The sequence below is a fragment of the Vigna angularis genome, chromosome 11, assembly GCF_016808095.1.
Source record: "Vigna angularis cultivar LongXiaoDou No.4 chromosome 11, ASM1680809v1, whole genome shotgun sequence".
NCBI classification, from domain to species: domain Eukaryota; kingdom Viridiplantae; phylum Streptophyta; class Magnoliopsida; order Fabales; family Fabaceae; genus Vigna; species Vigna angularis.
Window position 1 is genome coordinate 20,483,712 of NC_068980.1, and position 20,214 is coordinate 20,503,925.

The 20,214-nt window shown below is 30.9% G+C and overlaps 2 protein-coding genes across 2 annotated transcripts; one reads left to right on the forward strand and one right to left on the reverse strand.

The window, feature by feature from the left end:
• The first annotated feature begins 2,098 nt into the window (after nucleotides 1–2,098).
• LOC108334226 (B3 domain-containing protein At4g01580) lies at nucleotides 2,099–3,877 on the forward strand. The gene is made up of 3 exons (XM_017569957.2): nucleotides 2,099–2,284; nucleotides 2,762–3,340; nucleotides 3,442–3,877. The coding sequence occupies exons 1-3, from the start codon at nucleotides 2,183–2,185 to the stop codon at nucleotides 3,685–3,687; spliced, it is 927 nt and encodes a 308-aa protein (XP_017425446.1). The 5' UTR covers nucleotides 2,099–2,182; the 3' UTR covers nucleotides 3,688–3,877.
• A 285-nt stretch (nucleotides 3,878–4,162) lies between these two features.
• LOC108332407 (putative methylesterase 12, chloroplastic) lies at nucleotides 4,163–7,645 on the reverse strand. The gene is made up of 5 exons (XM_017567661.2): nucleotides 7,107–7,645; nucleotides 6,063–6,302; nucleotides 5,828–5,971; nucleotides 5,373–5,507; nucleotides 4,163–4,619 (listed from the first exon to the last, which is right to left on the reverse strand). Exons 1-5 carry the CDS (start codon nucleotides 7,341–7,343, stop codon nucleotides 4,347–4,349), a joined length of 1,029 nt encoding a protein of 342 aa, XP_017423150.1. The 5' UTR covers nucleotides 7,344–7,645; the 3' UTR covers nucleotides 4,163–4,346.
• Between the last annotated feature and the right edge of the window lie 12,569 nt (nucleotides 7,646–20,214).

Below are 20,214 nucleotides of genomic sequence, written 5' to 3' on the forward strand. Positions count from 1 at the left end.
ACAGTCAAACATCAAGGGGCAGGGGAACAAACTAACATCCCCACTAAGGAAACACTCAGACAGAAAAGGTGACCACTACTTCTAAACAATTGATAAAGGCAATTTTGGGACCACAACAGTGTACACATTTCAACATACAGTAACATACCAAAATCGGGACCCATCACAGAATAACAGTATCAAACCAATTATAACCTAAACGCTAAAATATAGCAAAATCGGGACCACAACGCAACAAATTCGGGACCACAACAACGCATAAACATAGCAAAATAACTACATATTCGTAAAGGCGAAAAGATACAAAACTAACCTTAACTGGCCTCCACTTTCAATTTGGTTCGTCCACCACCACGTGATTCTCTTCGTCTTCGCAAATTCTCCCGAGCCCTAATTCTCACACTCACTCACCACATCAAAATCCCTAACTCATGAAATCCCTAATTCCCTTTTAAGTTTTTCTGTTTCAGTTAAAAAAAACCCGAATAAAAATCACTAATTCCCTCATTCCCTGCCACGTATGTACGTTTTTCATAAAACTAATATCTACGTATTTAAATCATTATAATTGAGCTCATTTTCTGTGCACCACGTAATTACAGGCAAACGACGTTACTGATAAATTAACGGAGAGGGCTTAATTGGCTCATTTTAACAAGTTTATGGACCCGATTGAGACCGAAAAAAAAACGATGACCCACTTGAGATTGGCACACAAATACAAGGACCAAATGAGAGTTTAAACCTAACAATTAAAATTGTCCATAAAAAATTAAAAATGTATTTAAATTTAAATAATATTTCTATTTTCACATCACACGTCAAATAAATATGTATTAATAAATATATTACTCATTTTTTTATGATAATGTCTTGATTGTTTTTATTCCTATTTGGGGTCGAGTCACCTAAATCTGGGGACAATCGGTCACGTCCGTCCGGTCTCTCCTCGTGATCCTTCCTTCCACAAGTCGGTGTCCGTCCGTCCTGTATGCCTGGGAGAGTACCTGTCAAAGGTGTTCCAATGCTTAAGTCAGTAAAAGGTCCGATCAGTTGTTTTAGTACTGGAATAAATGCGTAATTAATGAATCTGTCTACCTCTTACCTTTGACTTGTATTTATAGTTTTGGTCATGGACCTAGGATTAGCAAAGCCTTAATCACGACCCAATCCCGAACCCAAACCTCTAATCGGTGTTTTACCTTAATCACCTCCGCAAATCTACCTATCATGGCCGTCCGGGTTGAGTGCTCGAGTAAGGCCGGACGTCCCACGTGCTAAGTCTGGAACCGTCCGGGAGTCATTTTATACAGTTTTAATTTTTTTAACATTCTTTTTTTCTTTTAGTAAAATCTGTCACTTTATCACAAAAGAATAACTATGTAAAAGTTAAGTGTTAAATATTTTTTATTTTAAAAAAAAGTTATATTCGTATAGTCAAAAGATCTTATTCAGATTATTAATCTGGTACAATGAAGTAAAATAAATAAATTAAAAATAAAATAATTTTTAATATTTATTACTCTTGGTGGTCCTAACTGTTACGGCAAAATTATCTCTAATATGATCACTATAATAAATATAAAAAAGAGAACAAATAAGTTTTATTAATTTAAATTTGATTTTGTATTTAATAAAACAGATGTTTATTTAAGTTTCAATTCTCTTGCAAATTTGAATATTTTGAATTGAGATTTTGTTACATGTTTTTTTTTATTGAATATTATAAGTTTTTATATTTTATAATTGAGCTTGTGTCAATTACTTTTTCATTAGATGAATAACCTCTTATCTTACTCAGGCCTCTTGGTGGCTTGTCTCTAGATGTTAATAATTGTGAGGAGTGTAATTGATATAAAATTATGATATTACGATTAAGGTATAACATGTTAAATAATAAAAAACGTTTGATCCATCATGATGATAATGGTACAGTTTCTTAATTAATATAAGAGACAATGTGAAAGATAAAATCTTGTATCTTTTAATAGTGATTAAATAAATTAAATAAAGAAAAAATAAATCATATATACTTAATTAAAAAATAAATAAATCTAAACAAAAAAAGTAATCATATGACACGAAAATTAAGGCTGAAATTAAATTTTTAATGCTCGAAAGAAGTATTATGGTATCTTGTCAACCCAAGAAGTGGTGGATGTAGGTAGAATCCTCTGTTCCAATGGAAGATCGGCGGAGAAAGCACGGGGGAGGGTCGTCGGAGAGGGAATCTAAGCATTTTCTGAAAGTCATACTTCCCTCTGCTATTCATGCTAACCAAATGGTAACAAACAAATCTAAGCATTTTTCTGTTTGCTTTTTTCTTTTCTTCCTCTTCTTTCTTTCACCTCCATCATGCATCATTTTACATGCTTCCTTCTATTTTATATCAAAGTTTGGAGTTTTTTCTATGTTCTATAAGCGCACAACCGGAAAGATTTGAACTTGGAGGAAGATTAGCCTAATTGTTTGTACTTCTCTGCATGCAAACATATTCATTAAAAAAATGAATCTTTTTTCTTTTTTTCATTTAAAAAATGTCTGTATTTATCTCTTTTTTGCTTCATTATCTCACTCTGTAACTTCTTTGCATGTTTAACATTTGATGCTGTTGATTAAGCTAAATAGTTATAACTATGGCATTGTGCATGACCTGGGGAGGATGTTCTTCTTTGCTTCTTTTCTTCACTTGAGAAGAAAGTGTTGCAGTTTAAATTATCTACTTAGTGTGAGTGACTAATTTAAGAAGTGATCACTGCAGAGAATTCCTGAGGAATTTATAAAGAGATTTGGAGATGAACTATCAACTGTTGCTACAATTACTGTTCCTGATGGTCGTGTTTGGAAAATGAGGTTGAAGAAATATGGTAAAGATGTTTTCTTTGGCAGCACATGGCGAGAGTTTGTAAACTACTATTCTCTAGGGTATGGTTCCCACCTAATTTTCAGATATGTAGGGAACTCAAAATTTCGTGTTCTTATATTTGATATTACTGCTGCTGAGATTTGTTATCCTCTCCAAACTCGGGGCACTAATAAACCAAATTGGAAGAGGTCCAAGTTTGAGAATGAGCAGCACCACGGCCATGAAACAAAAAAGAAAAAGCGTATGGTGGGGAATGGAGTAGAAACTAAGGATGAAGATGATGTGAATTTAATACGTCCGAGTGAGACTAAAGGAAGGAAGAAAAAAGGTGATTGTTCTCATGGGAAACAAGTCAAAAGTGGATGCAGAGGAAATCACTCTTCTTGGAAGATAGGAAAGGATGTTGCTACTGCTAGTGATAGATTGATGCCAAGAAACCCTTTTGTTACTTGTACCATCAAGTCTTCTCGATTGGTGAGAATAATTTAGCTTCAATATAGAGTTAAAAAAAGTAGTGAATTATGCATGCATAATGTTTTGCAGTGATCAAATTAAAGCTGGTGTTCCTTGTGCAGTATGTGTCAACTGAATTTGCTTGCAAGTATCTGAAGCCAGGTGTTGGTATGATGCTCCAAAATAGTAATGGAGAGCAGTGGGATGTTTCTTGCTCATGTCATAGCCGTTGCAGAGCATTGATAATATCGAGGGGATGGGCTAAATTTATGAGGGACAACGATCTATCAGAAGGAGATCAATGTCTGTTGGAGTTGATAAAGAGGGACCCCATTGTGCTAAAATGTACTGTGCCTGGCGAAGCTTAATATTATGACGTTGACGTTTGAACAGCACCTAGTAGTTTATTGATATGTAGTTTTTTTTCAATATTAATATCTGCTATTAATTGGTTGGTGAATGCTGGGTGAGAAATTATGACTAGATTATCATCTTGGCGATGTTACATCAACATTATGTATCAGAACTCTAATCCACCAGAGTACAAACCTTGATCAATTAGTATGTATGTATTATGTGTGTGCATTCCTTATTTTCTTGTAGACATAGCACTAACACCTTATTTTCTTTTTTGGTTTACGACCATGGTGTTGAACACTGTATAGCCTATAAACATTAGAAAATATTTAATGTAGGGACAAAATGTATAGAGGACATTTTCCCATTTTACTCTAACATGAACTCGCAATGAAAATTAGTTGTCAAAGCAGAATGAGAACTAGAAAATATTTCTATACACATGAAAAAGAAAACTTACAGAGGTCACTTACTGATTGAATAATATTTTGTCTTAAATGGGATGAAATCACGTTTCTTCCTCTGTTATATTTGAAGATTATAAAAAATAAAAATACTTCTCCCAATTGGGCTTCCTGTTTCACGGTCAATATAGAAAAAGCAATATCAACTCTACAATTGTGTGGTCCTAAGAGATGAAATGATAGAACAAATTATGTTGTGCATTAAGCTATGGAATTTGAGCTATTTCCACCAAAATTTTGTGTAGAGATTGCGGCTTGGAGAAGAATGGACAGTGATCACTGCCTTTGATCTTGAAAACTCCTTCAGGTGGATTTTCCCTCACAAGCTTCTCTTGGACATCTGGTGAAAGTGCACGATCATCCAATGTTTGAATGTAAAACCGGCGCCCGCTGCCATATTTGTCAGTAGATAAAGACAGCTTCTCCATGATTGGACCAAGAGGGCTGTGCCTCATGGAAACCATGGCTAAAGCAACATCCTGAAATACAACTCATTCCAAATATCATCAGAACTTTAAAGTGTTAATGCAACAACCACAAATGCTCAAGCTATCATTCTGGTTACTTGTGTGAAAAAATCAGAATCAATAACAATCCTAATTTGACCACAATCCCTTGACACAAGCTTTCAAGGATTCACTTGACTACTTTCTGCTTAGTGTTATCTGCTTTAAGAAATTCTTTCCTTTTCTGGGGCAATTAAACAACTTTCAAAATAAAAAACACAAGTTTAAGAAATCGTTTTCGAATATTTGTCCATAAAGACCTGTCTTTATGAAATCATAACTCTGTCCCAAAGCATTTGGAAAGGGGATAACACAACTACAACGCATGAGCGTTTTGAGGAAGGGGTTTACTTCTTCAACTTAAACACCAGCAAGCTAATTTTGAGTTCTGAGGGCGTTATCTACCTCACTCAGAGCTCATAGATCAGCAACAATTACAAAATTGCCTTTCAGCTCCACTATAGGTTGGAGAACAAATTTGTGTTTGCCTTATTGCACTAATGGGGATGGTCATTCAGCTACTCAATTGTACTCAATTTAAATCTTCTACAAGCATGAAGCTTGGAATGTCGAGTAAACAGTGAAGATAAAAGGTATGATCATCATTGAAGGTATATGGGCACAAATCATACAACTTCAAGTATCTAATTTGAATGGCAGTCAGAATATAGCAGTTAAAAAAATTTGGAGGAAAAGAAGTTAGAAATAGTCTTCAATCCTGTGTACCTTTGCTGGGGATTGGTTAAAATATAACCCTTTCATCTGCTCCTTCTCAAACATAAATCCTGTCGGGGGTTTGTCTTTACCATTCCCATGTATCAAAAACTTTGATTCTTGAATAAAACGTTCAGCAGATCCCAGCTGCAGTGCAGATAATTGGTGAGAACTATTCCAAAATAAAACTAAAATGTGATGGAATCAGAATAACAGAAATAATTAATTATATAAAACATGTTCACTCAAGGATGAAAATACAAAATAAATAATTTTTTCCTCCAGAACTAGCATATTAGAGGTTTAGGAAAGGATGAAGTGCAATACATGTCCCACATATAACATAATTGGTAAGAAATGTTCCAAACTTGGGAAGCTTTGGTGAATAATTTAGGTTGGATTGTATTTCACCACTCTCAAAAATTCAACTGATCACATAAGTCAACAAAAAGAAGCTAACTAGATACCTCTTCAGCATAGACATCAAAAGGTTTTTGACCATCAGATACCATTGTAGCACAAAGGAAAATTGCCTTTGAGATCTTCTGAGGATAATGCTCCAACGCATAAGAAATGCATGCACCACCAATACTATGACCAACAAGAATAACCTGCAAAGTTTCCATCTTCATGAAATATAAAAGAATGTTGTATAATAGCATGCTTCAAGTTAAAAGAATGTTGAATGTCACACAGCCAAACCTTTTCATCCTCAGGAAGGTTTTCGAGATAAACAGTCAAAGGTTTTGAATAATCAGCCAATGTAGTGACACTGTTAGTGTCTGTGAGATCAATTCCAGAGCCAGTAAGATCTAAGGCAACTGGGAGCAGCCCTGCTTCTTCTAGAGAGGCAACAGTCTTGTACCAGCACCATGCCCCAAAACCTTCTCCATGGATTAGTACAAACTTTTTTATTTTAATGTTCTCCAGATTTATTGGAACCTGCACAGGATACACTAGCAAGTCAGGTAAATATTTCATACAAAATACAGGGGCAAACATATTTCAACTTTTTAACATGAACAATCAAAAAAGAGATAGCATTGTCATAGCCTATAGGCTATTATAGCTAATGTCTGACCACCAACAACGCTTCCTAACAAATTTTCTTGGCAAAAACAAGGTTGTGAAGAGCGTAAGTACTGATTACACATTTCCTTTCCATTCTAGTTCACAAAACAATCTATCTGCAAACATGAAACAACATCCCCAGTTTTTTCCTTAGACAATTGTGCTAGACTGTCCTAAAAGGCTAGAAGAAAAGCATTTTCCCATGAAGCTTCAGAACAGCTAGGGTCAAAATGCACAAGTATATAGCGGAATCAAGGAAAGTGGGGTATGTTAACCAGTACAGGATGCAGGCAACTAATCATAAACAAATCGCATCTTCTTTTGAAAGCACAGTGAAATGGCCATGTACTTTTCTAGATGCACCTTTTGAGGCACAAAAGAACAACCCCCTTTTTTACCTAAAAAAAATAAAAATCGAAAAAAGTAGCCCTTTTGATTTCTTTATGTATGTGCACTTTTCAGCCCTGGCTTGATATGTTGAGTCAACATGCGGCCACTGATCACAAACACTAGTTTTCACTTCTACCCATCCCACATACACAAAGATCTTAATCATGACAAGCTACTTTTGGGCAGTGAAGAAATGATTCAAAAATCAAAACTTTTCAATCAAAATCCACAATTCATGGTAAATATAATATAATAAATAATTAAATAAACAAAACAGGCACACACCTGCTTGTTGGCTGAAAAAGATTCAGACACAGCATGCCTTCTAGAGGAGCCAATTCTCCGAGACATAGACCCTTCAAACCTCTGAGACAACTGATGCTGCTGAAGTGCCATAGACAGTGCCTGAAGATGCAGCTCTTCCTCGTTCACAAGCTTCCTCTGTGATCTACCCATTCTCTTGCTTCTCGATCCAACATCTTTCGAATCCTTCTTAGTCATGCAAATAAAACTGTTACCCATCTTTCACTTTCTTCACCGCTCTTCAGAAAACAAAGAAAGTCGAAGTTTTTCCTCTTTTCTGCCTACTATGGTCCCTGATTTTCTCCCTTTATCGCTATCTCTTGTCTTTTTGTTTTATTTTCCGTGGTGAGGGAGGGTTGGAGGAGTTGTTAAGTTGTTGGGTATGAATGCCAAAAAATATAAAAGGAAAAATATGCTAAGGAAGGAACCAACTGATTTTAGAGCTTATTAATTGCGTTGGATTTCAACGACTCCAGACTTTCAATTCATGTTTCATTTCTCTTTCTATTCCTTTCAACCTCAACTTAACAACACAAAAATAGACCTTTTTCTTAATTACTCTGCTTAAGTGTTTTTTACTTTTACAGAACAGTGGCATGGTGTAGAGAATTGAAAGTAAACCCAAACAGACTGAGCTAAAAATAAGCGCATAATAGGTAGATGGTTTTCAACGTGCAGACAAGTGCAACCCATGTCATCATTTTGAAAAAAAATATATGAATTGGCTCAAAAAGGTCAAGTTTTTCGTCTTCTACTGTGTTCTTGTAAAGGGTGTAGGAAACTTTATTTATTGGGCAAAAACTACATTGGTCACGTTAAATCTTTGTTTTAGATTCTTAAGGAAGGATTCGATTGAAAATGAGTAGTGTGTCAGCATGGAAATAAGACTCTTTTTTCTGGTTTGGTTAAAATGAAATGTAGAAAGAATAATAACTCATTGTTCTTACTAAAATTTGGTTTTCTCCCTAACATCTTTTTTGTATTTGTATTTACTCACGTATTTCTATATTTAATAAGTTGATATGCTTTCAAAATCATAAAATTTCATGGGTTTCACTTTTATTTAACTAGTCTATATCTTGATTTTTTTTCATATTTAAATAATTTTAATTAATAATAAAATATGTATTGAGAAATTGTGAGAGAGTACATGGTCAACGCCTCTCAATTAAATTAACTTTTTTAAGATTTAAATAAAATGAAGTGCAAATAAAAATTTGTAAGAAGTTCAAGTTTAATAAGATTTTTTATATATTAAAGTAAAAATTGTAAAAAAGTGTTTTGAAAATAATGTGACAAAATGAGATATATTTAAAGTAAAATAAAATCTTATGAAGATGTTTTATAACAATTTTATTTTAGAGATACTTGAATTAATAAATCATGGCTAGTTTGTGTCTTAAACAAATTTGTTGCATTGAACATATGTTGTTCCTTGTTGAAAAAGAAAATATATATAATGAAATTACAAACTTACAGTATGTATGAAGGGGTTTGGATAATATTTTTCTAGTGAATTGAACAAAATTGATAGCGATAGACCTGAAAGAATATTTTATAGGGGATGATTTGAGGTGATTGAAATCCTTGTTGTCTACCAACTATTTACATATAAAGTTTGTATAGAAGGAGAGCATTTTGTTTGTAGGTGTAATATATTCGATTGAAAATTGCTTAAAGAAATTAAATTACACGAGTAAGCATTGAAGTGATTATTATATTACGTTTATTTATATATATATATATATATATATATCGAAGTACATAAAGAACTTTAATAATTAAATCATCTATTACTACAACTAATTGTACTCAATTTTCCTTAACCAACAACAATTGTGTGAAGCCATGTACAAGATAAGCATACGGCTAACATTTTTCTTGTGCCCTAAGCATATTACTATAACTTTTCGTTATCATTATTAAGAAATTTTAAATTTCTCCTACCATTTACCCCATACCTTCTTATGACTTCTATAAATTATTGTTTGTTTTCGAAATTCTTACTTTTTATTTATATTCAGTTATATTTTTTGACATTAAAAAGTCTCAAATTTTTTATATTATCTTTATCATTGTTGATTGTCTCACTTTCTTTACTATTATTCAATTTTTTTTTACTTCCACTCTTTATCACACAGTCCTTTATCAGTCCTTTATCATTATGTTGGATTGAAGATTTTGATCATCTACAACCCTTTATTCTCATCTTTTGTGTAGAAGTCCCAAATGTATCACCAATGTCTTCTTCAACAATTTTGACTTCAATTTCCACATTACTCTCTTATACATTATCTTTCAATACATTATCTACATCACCATCAAATTGGCATCAACTAATCCTTTAAAATTTTCAAGACCTTTATCTATTGTCTAATCTCCTAACAAAGAAGAATCCTTTGTATCACTCACCGTAACCTCATTTCCAATAACATACTCAACCTCAAACTCATACTCAACCTTACTCTCACTTTCCACCTCATATTGAGCCTGACACTCACCTTCCACCCTATCCTCACATGACAATTAGCCTCCACATAATCCTCATCATGACATTCACCTTCATCATCAGTCTCAGTCTCATCCTCACCTTGACAATCACCTTTATCCTCAACTTCCACCTCATCATTAACAAACAATCACCCTGACCCTCAACCTCAACCTCCACCCCATCCTCACCATAACACTCACCCTCAATGTCAACCTCATTCCCGCTGCACACATTGGTATTGTGCCCACTATATACAGGTGCATCACCCTCACCAGGAAAATATTCCAACAAATTGTCTAGTATCTAAGGTTTATAAAATGTGTGTACCACAAACAAGTGAACTTCACCATTTCGTCTGGCAATGTTCACCTTATTAATTGCACCATTATCATCAAACAATAGTTGCCACATTTCTTCCAACATAGAACCCATTCTAATAGAATACCACAACTCATTCATTATAACATAACTCATATCCTTAAATATGCCTAATATCTCAAAATAAATTCATCTATTGGGTCATATGACCATGTACTTGTTTCCCCGCCATATGTCCTGTTATTTACAAACTTCTTGTCATAGTGGACTACCACTTGAGCAAAGTCCTTGTATATCTCAACCAATATTTATATGTAACATTGTCATATCCATATGCAAAAAAAAAAACACATATTACAAACCATACCACCAACACATTCAAAAATAAATTTTAAATGGGAGGACCACAACTTACATACATTTTCATATGGTGGGACAGTAAACCTTAATCCACTAACAAATTGAGTATAATAATAAAGGAAAACATGATTTTCCATAAATTTGAAATTGAAAGTATATAATATTAAAATTATAGTAAATATATCATGATAAGATTGTTTTACAACTGTTAATATATGAGCACTTTTATATATATATATATATATATATATATATATATATATATAAAAGATGAATATGCATAAAAAAACATCTATTATTATTCTTTTGTAGCTTATATCTTTTTGTATTTTAGTATTTGCATAAGTGGGGTGGGAAAGTTGTAATATCCTTTATTTAGTGGAGTAAACATTCTTGTAATGAGTTTTATTGTAAATGATCAACGAGGGTTACTCTTTAGTATTCAGCCTATTTTTCTTGTAGTCAAAAGTGGGAAAAAGAAATTAGAGTTCTTGGTTTCAAGGGGAGATAAAAAGGGGTAACTAAGACTGACTTATGTACTCATGTTATTAATGATGGTTTATGCACTCGTGATGTCAAAAGTGACTTGTATACTTCATTTGTAATCCATGTTTGATTATAGTTAAAACCTTTGGGATTTCTTAAAGGAAAATTTGATGTAGCATGAGACTTGTGGTTTATTATAAATCCTCTTTATAAGATTTATTCCTTAATGTTAAACCTTTGTTTTTCTTATAGCTAGAAGTAGAAAAAAATGTGGAGTTCTTGGTTTAGGGAAGATAAAAAAGGGTAACTAGAAGTGACTTGTGTATCCATGTTGGTAAGAGTGGTTTATGTACTTCTATTGTTAGGAGTGACTTATGTACTTGGTTTGTAATTAGTGTTTGGTTATATTAAAAGCTTTTAAGAGATCTTGAAGAAAAATTAATGTAGCTCAAAAGTTGTGGTAAATTAGTATAAATGCTATATGTCATTCTTGCTCTTTAAATAGTGTGTTGTTAAACGGTTTAGGGTTTAAGGCATTGTCCCACATTGAACAAGGTAGTGTCCTACATTGAATAAGTCAGTGTCCACCACCATTATTCACTACTATCATCATAAACCTTGACACAGACCATTGATCAGTGTGTCCCACAAAAGCAATGGTTAATGCATTATATTCCACCTATATTGAATAAGGCACTATCTATAACCATTATTCACTATCAACATCCTAAACCTATCAACACTCATTTCTAACCTTAAACCAATTTACTCATTGGTATGTAGATGGAGTGAAGGAAGATACTCAACTTTTAGAATGTACCTGACAATGATCTAGGTACACACAAAACAAGGATAAATAACATTTAAGGTGATCATGTATAATAAATAACAAACCAATATCTCAAATTTTTATTTACTTTTGTCTTCAATATTATGTTTGGTTATAATTTTTTATAACAAATCTCACTTTTGTTATAGTTTTATGGGTTCCATATGAAAGTTGGAGTAATCAACACCAATCCAAGCCTACAAGGATATAATTGTGGATACCACCACGTTAATTTGTTTTACAAATTCGAAATGACACTATTATGACAAGGTCAAGTTAAATTTCAATCAATTCCTAAAAATATCTCCCCCACTAGGAAATTTGGACAAATTCTATAAAATTGTCAAGAAGAGAAAACTTGATAAGAATTAGGTCATAAAACATGTCCATTGAATTAATGTCTAGAATAACAAATTGAATTAACATTGATCATTAATCTTATGCAAAGACCAACCCTTCTTTCACATATGGGAATACATGAAATGATACATAGTCAGTTTCATCTATTTCTTGTCTCTACCACAGCTACTTCAATATTCAAGGAACTAGCATTGTAGACAAATACCGCCATCCACTTTTCAATTTGGTTCTTCGTCTATTCAACTTATCTGGTTTCTCAACAACATGCATGCACAACTCTTGAGCATGATATCTTCACTACAATCGATTATAGATGACATACGACAATAGTTTATCAACTTGCGATGATCTAGTGTATTATTATTATTATTTTTTTTTTTACAATAAATGTTGAAACACCAACTTCAACTCATGCTAATATGGGGGATTTTCAAAATAAATCAATCACTTCTTCTACCCTTTATGCATGTTTTCATACGATGGGAGAACATTCTTGCTAGGTTTTTTATGCCAATATCCGTAAGTAACATTCATCCAAAGAACAAACACACTAAAGAAACTTGTCATGTAACAAACATTATAGTTAACAAATTTGATAAATATAATATAATGTTATAATACTTAAATGTAAAATTCATTTTATTTAAACTATATAATTTGGTTCCTAGAAAATCTACTTTCTAACGGTGGACATGAATATAAATGTGTAATTCATCGTTGCTCTTATGTTATTTTGTGTCTGTAAGTGAAATTAAATATAAGTGAGTTCGAATTTGTGTAGTGATAGTTAATGATTACGCAAATAGGATAAAACACTCCTTCCACATGGTGAAAATCATAGTTGTTAAATACAAACTTATCTATTTATCTCTCGTTTGTTTTGATTTTGAGACATGTTTTAGTACTTATGATATTATGAAAATTGCTCAAATACAATCAAAGATAAGAAAAATGAGATCAGTCCTCTAAGTTATTCTTATCTTATATAACATCACCATAATCTATTATCTATATAATATAATAAATAAATTATTAAAAGTTTACTATAATAATAATAAAAATAAAAATTAATATATTATATTTTTTTAAATCAATTAATATTATACTTTGATTAATAATTTAGTTAGAATGTTCTAAAGCATCTACATTATACAAAATAATTGTTTGTCCAAATCTTGTTAAGTAATACTCCACATATTTTTAATAAGTGACGTTTTTCAATTTTATTTAAAATTAACATATTTATTAAAGTTTAAATAAAATAAATTGAATCGATTTAGTTATTATATACTTATAATATAAAAAAATTTATATTATTATTTTAGTATTTTTCAACAATTTATTTCAAATAAATTGTTTAGTAATTGTTAATTATTTAATATTTTAAGTTTTTATTCTCTAATAAATATTTATTTGAAATTCTTTTATTGATATGCATCTGCCTGTATATGAAATTCTTTTCTATATGAAAGATAATTGCTAAGCTGGTGGTAAAAGATAATTTTAATATCTCTCAAAATTTTCTCTAGTTTCTAATTATTTATACATAGTTAGTGGTTATCTCTTGAAATTTCACATAAATTCTCTCTCAATGAAATTTGATCATATTATATAACATTTTTTATTTTACTTTATTATTTGTTTGATGTTAATTTCTTTGAACAATATTTCTTACGTTATTGGTTATACATAAATTATATATTGTGATAAAGGGGTTATTATCATGCTGACATTGAATGAAAATGAACTTAATTATTAATGACTGTGATTTAAGTTTTTGTAACCATCTCATTGGATTTTGTGATGTACATAGATGCTTTATTATTGTATGAAATAATTTTTAATAATATAAGTTTATAATTTTATTTATGAATGTGTATCTTATTTCATTGAAAGTTAGTTTCTTTATTGTTGGTGAATATTTCTATCTTGTGAAGATAAAACCATGCACGAATATATATATATATATATATATATATATATATATATATATATATATATATATATATATATATATCACTTATTTAAAATAATTCATAATTCGAATTATTTTTTTTATTACGTTATATTTTTCTTAAATTAGATAATGAATTTTTAATAAATATATTGTATAAAAATGTTTATATCCAAAACATGCTAATAAATTAGTGACTATTTCGTGAATATTTATATTTCATCAAATAACAACTATATTAAAAAGCTTGTTAAAATATATATATATATATATATATATATATATATATATATATATAGAGAGAGAGAGAGAGAGAGAGAGAGAGAGAGAGAATGAAATTAGAATAGTTAACATTTTTACAAACATTTATGGCAACAAGTATTTATTTCTCTAAGATAAATTCCTAAGTCCTTGTAGAATAGTTTTTAATTATTTAATGATATCTCATTTATTATTGGCTTAATTCTATTTAATAATTTTAATTCAGATCGATTATTAACTATCGTACTGGAAGAGAGAATATTTGTTGAAATCCTATAAACTTTTGAAATTTGAATAATGATGTTACGAGTGCACGGTTCAAAGTCAATGGAAGATAATTGGTTATGACTATTCTTTATTCACATTAACTATCTTAGTTTAAATAAACTAATTTACTTTGTTTCGTTTTAAAAAAAAAGGGAAAAGAATGCATTAGCAACTATTTGGTAACAACATTTTATAATATAATCTTAAAACAAAACAATTAAATTAAGAAGGATTTTTAGTATAAAACTAGTTTGAGACCCTAAGCACGGACTATCCACTTGTTTTTGTTTATGCTATTGGATTATTTTCAATTTATTAATATATTTAATAGGAGGTGTATTTACATAATAATTTTTTTAATTAAAATAAGTATTAAATTTTTAAATATATGTGCTTGTAAAACAATTTTAATTATACTTTTTTATATAAATATAAGATGTAAGGGTATTATAGTTTGTTATGTTTATTTTTAAAAATATCGATCTTCCTCTTTTATTTGTAATTGCGTGATTTAAATTTGAACATTTCAATGTTTAATGATATGAATATGGAAAATTACAAACTATTAGTTAAAATACGTTTTCAAGTATTTAGATATTTTGATAAATGTTGTAAAACTATAAGTTGTAATTTTAATATATGTCAAACTATTAGTTGTAATTTTAATAATAATTTTGAAATCTTATATAGATATCACATATTATCGAAAGTCTTTTCAAGTTACAGTTGACATTATCTGAAGGTGGAATATATATTTGAGTTTTTCAATTTAATTATAGATAGTGATATATTAGGAATTTAATTATTTGTTGTTAGTTATATTATTACCTTTGATTATAAAATTATAACTTCAAATTGCAACTCCCTCTTTTGCCTTTCATAATTATTATGATTTCGTAAGAAATCTTCGTTATTGTGCTACTTAGAATTAAAAATCCACTTCATACTAGTTATGGAGTGTACAATTTAAAAGGTGAGTGTTATTCTACCTCTACCATGATAAAGTTTAAGAGTTAAATTCTAGGTTGTATAATCAGAAATTTATGAATTGTAAGATCCCTAACCTAATTTTAAATCCAACATAGTTTCATAAATATGATCTGAATAAATAATTGAAAAAGTATTCTAGATTCCATCATCCCAAAATACATTACAAAATGTAAAGTTAAAAAATGTTAAGCAATATTGAAAATAAATAATTGTGGATTGTGCAATCCAAAATTTTTAATTTTGGCGTCCTTACAACATAATAATACAAAGGGTGTTTTTTATATTACTCGTGCTTCATGGAGGTGTGTAGAAACAAACTATTTGGGTGTAGAGGAAACAAAAGTCTGTAGAAGTTTATTAGCTCCACATGTTTAATTAATTGCATTGTGGTTGTTAGTTGTTAGGTGTCTTTCTCTCGAGAATACTAATGCATTCAAGTAGTTGTCCAATGATATTTGAAGAAGAAGACCATAAACTTATAGTTGAAGAAAGTTTCAATGAAAACTACCACAAGAATTGGAAAATAAATATATTTTTATTTCATTTTTTTTATCGTTTTATGTAAAGACTTAGAAATTTAGTATTTTAAAAGTGATAGTGATTTAAAATTTGTGAAATTCGACTATTTTAATATTAATTTTTTTTAATATAAATAGTTTTATTATGAACAAGTTTTATTATTTTAAAACACATCGTCTCTAGAAAGCACTTTTTTAGAATTCTTTGATTTCTCTCTAGAAGTTCTCATCATATGTTCATATGATTGAAGAAGCAAGACCGTAGGAGTGATCCTTACGGCGAGTTCTACAACTTAGATCAATCAGTTTTCCTGTTTAAGTAAGTTGAGTTTCAACCCCTTTTCTCTAGTCTTTTCTTATATTGGTTGTATGTGGGTCTGCTTAGCTTGCATGTGTCTTTTGAGTCATTAGTTTGAGTCTTTGTTAATCAGTGGTTCTAACGATGTACCTTGATTGTGTTTGTAGGAGTAGATAGAGCTTCCTGTTTTTGTGGAGCTGTCTTAGGCTTTTTATAGTGGTTTGGTCTTCTGTCAAGTAAAAGAAGCTAATTAATACTTTTAATTTAATTTATATTTATAGTCTGGGCTAAATATGTGAAATGTTATGAATATTGGTGATTTGATGTGATGAATTTTGGTTGAATGTTATTGGTCTTGGATGATTTATGATAATTAAGAATGATTGTTTAATTGAACGGAATTATGTTAAAGGGCTCTTGTGATATGGTATAAGTACTTGGATTGTTGAGTTTATAATTTTTGGTTTAGTATAAGGCAATTAAGAGGGAGTTGCTTGTGAAATTAAAGGTGTTTCCTGATCTAAACTTATGAGATTAAGGAAAGGATTTAGTGGTTTAGATGTTGGGTATATACATGACTAAAGGGTTATGATTTTGGGTGAAAATGGAGGGTTTTGATAAGTGAAATTCTAAAGAAGTTGGCTCTTGAGTCAGTTAGGAGTTAGAAATTTTAGTTTGGGTCATTTAAGACTTAGCTAGCTTCTGATCAGGTTGAAATAAAATGCATAAGCACACTAAATTGGTTGTTGGGTTGCGATGAGTGTGAGATTGATCTAATGGATCGAGTCATTTAGGAGTTAGAAATTTTAGTTTGGGTTATTTAAGACTTAGCTAGCTTCTGATCAGGTTGAAATAAAATGCATAAGTACACTAAATTGGTTGTTGGGTTGCGATGAGTGTGAGATTGATCTAATGGATCGAGTCATTGACCATTTGAGCAATTTGATATCCAAACCAATGTTTAAACATGTTTCCCAAATAATTTCAAGTATTAGGATACCAATTTGGTCATTTGAAAATGGTTCAATACACATAGATCAAGAAATAAAGTTGTTAGCTTTCTAGTATGGCGTTGAGGGGCACGAAGTGGCGCTGAGGAGCATGAAGTGGCGCTGAGCGTCACAAAATCAGAGAGCCACTGAACTCCAGGATGTTGAGTAGCTAGTTTGGGCGTTGAGCGCTGCGAAGACAATGGGATCTCTGTATTCTTAGCGTTAAGGGAAAACTCTAGGCCGCTAAGCGCTTTGCTCTTTATTTGGTGGGCGTTGAGCGGTAAGAAGTGGCATTGAGCGCCACTTCTCTATTGCAAGTTTGAGCTTTTATTTCTATTAATTCATTGGGTAAGTGAATTGCTTCTTAAGCGCTAATCCCGTATTAGGCTTGTATTTTGGGTTTTCCTTTCAGTTTTATGTACTTTCAAAAGTTGATTTGGTTTAGAATGTTTTATACCAATTAATCATATTGATGTGGATATTGTATATGTTAATGGTTGGTAATATATGGTGGTGTGTATGATGCTACTTCAAGTATGATATGGGAGTGATAATGAATTTTGGTCGTTGGTATGATATTGATGCTTGGCATAATTTCATGGACCTTGTAGTGAGACTCCATGGTGGTGTTCAATAGTTATGTGTTTGGCATAATTCTATGGATCTCATGAGTAGATTTTATAGTGACGTTCAATAGTGTGATGTATTGATGTAGGGACTCGATCTTGGAAGTTATTCTAACACTTCAATAATCATTCAATCTCAAGTAAAGAAGGGAGGTTATGTGGTGAGGAATATGTTAGGAAAATAATGCCTTATATCTCTAGACAAGAGGGGGTGAATTGGATTTTGCCTTAAAACAAATTTCTTTTAAAAGGCTTTGCAAAATCTTTGAGTTTTCTTGAAATCAATAAAAACAAGTATAATGAATCAACAATTAAAGGGAAATGAGAGAAAGATCAACACAATGATATATATTGGTTCAATCAAGTCTACATCTAGTATTCCTTCAACAACCTTAGTTGAAGGGATTCCGCTATAATAATTGAGTTACAAGAATGCAAAGTTGTCCCTTCTCAATGTACTTCACTTATAGTAACAAGATGTGAACACCTTCATAATCTTACAAAAACAGAGAGCAATCCCAACTCTCTAAACACCTTGAGAGCAATCTCAACTCTCAATGAAGAACACCACGGTTCTCTCCCCTGGCAAACCTGCACAAGAACACAATCCTTCTTATTGCAAATGATGAAATTGATCTTCACAATAGTACACTAGCAGTGCATAATTGATCAAAACTCTTTCAGCTCAGTTTTCTTGCAAGAATCTTGATGATTAACCCAAATGTGATCTTTGACTCTCCAAGACTTGTTCTTAGACGCTCCTGTAATCAAAACTCAATCAAAAAGTTAGTTATGAAATTGATAGTTCATAAGATTGTATAGAAACAACGCACAAGATAGTTATTTATAGGATTTTTGAATCCTGACGCACTTTAATCGATTACCCAATTAATGTAATCTGTTAAGTTTTTCCTTATGCTTTAACAATTTTTATATGTTTAAGATTTAACAGATTATACGACACATGCAATCAATTATGTAATTCATACAAGTTAACAACCAATTCATATGACCGTTATAAACATTTAAGGCTTTAAATGAAATTGATTTTCACAACATAAACATTTTTAATCGATTAGGAAACTTATGTAATCAATTATTTTCAACACTTTAGCAAATTTTCAAATTTCATTCCAAACAGATCAATGCATTTTGTCAAACACATATTGGCATAGCAACGTGTTTTGATTGATTATACAACTTGTGTAATCGATTACTACACAACTATTTACCCCTGTTAAGCATATATTGATATATGGAGAAATATAACAGATTATATACTTTGCTTAATTGATTATTTCACCCAGAAATGTAATGTGCAAACTGTTTAAACACGTGATTCATTTACAAATAATGAATACATATATCAAGCATTTCAAGCATAAAACACAATAAAGATAAATCAATTGATATGATATTTGTTGTGCAAGAAACCATAAAAGCATTCTTGTTTATCATAAAAAACATTAGATATATAGGTGAGTATAGCTCCCCCTATCAATAGAGTAGTAGGAGATCCTAGTCTATGGTTTGATTCTTTGGTCATTGGTGGTAGACGGACTAGCCTTTAGGGGTAGCTTGGGGTAGGTCAGTTGTCCCACCACTATAAGTGCAAAACTTGCCATAGTCTGACTTCAATACACATATCCAGATGGTCAAGTCTAGAGTTAATGTATGTATGCTCATGATTTGATTTATTTGCTTGTCTTCAATTTTCGTATTCTTAATTAAAAATGTGTTTATTTCTTTGGTAAAAGTTAACTTACCCTTCTATTTTGTTTGTATGTTTATGTGTGGTTCTCTTTTGCAATGATCATCAGATTGATGTGAGCTGGGGAGGATGTCTCTAGTGAGCAGGTGCAAGGAAGAGATAGAGATAAGGTATAAAGATAGAAGTTTTCTGTCAGTTTTATTTGTTTTTTAAAAAAAGAGTCTATTACACTTTTACTTTAGTGTAATATCTCATAGTAATATAGGATCTGGTGTATATATATATATATATATATATATATATATATATATATATATATATATATATATATATATATATATATATTTGTAATAGCATCTTATACGTTTTTTTTAAGTTAATTGTTTTGTATTATTGAAGGTATGATGAATCAGTTGAATGCTATAAAAATTGAGATGTTACACTTTAAAATCTCTTTTATTATTTTTATGTTTCCAATATTTATTCTATAATATTTTAAGTGAAATTTCTATGGAATTTATTGGAAAACAATTTGGATTAACTTGGTCCTATTTTTTTATATTATTTTGGTTCACTTTTGATGTACCAGTAGACAATCTAGTTCTGAACACTAGACAATTAGTATATTG

Bases quoted from the DNA above. Each gene is read 5' to 3' on its own strand.
- LOC108334226 (XM_017569957.2), top strand. From the start codon at position 2,183: ATGGAAGATCGGCGGAGAAAGCACGGGGGAGGGTCGTCGGAGAGGGAA. The intron at 2,285-2,761 runs GTAACAAACAAA...TGATCACTGCAG, and splicing joins CTATTCATGCTAACCAAATG to AGAATTCCTGAGGAATTTAT. The intron at 3,341-3,441 runs GTGAGAATAATT...TTCCTTGTGCAG, and splicing joins CCATCAAGTCTTCTCGATTG to TATGTGTCAACTGAATTTGC.
- LOC108332407 (XM_017567661.2), bottom strand. From the start codon at position 7,343: ATGGGTAACAGTTTTATTTGCATGACTAAGAAGGATTCGAAAGATGTT. The intron at 6,303-7,106 runs GTGTGTGCCTGT...TATCCTGTGCAG, and splicing joins CTTTTTCAGCCAACAAGCAG to GTTCCAATAAATCTGGAGAA. The intron at 5,508-5,827 runs GTATCTAGTTAG...TCTGCACTGCAG, and splicing joins TTGATGTCTATGCTGAAGAG to CTGGGATCTGCTGAACGTTT.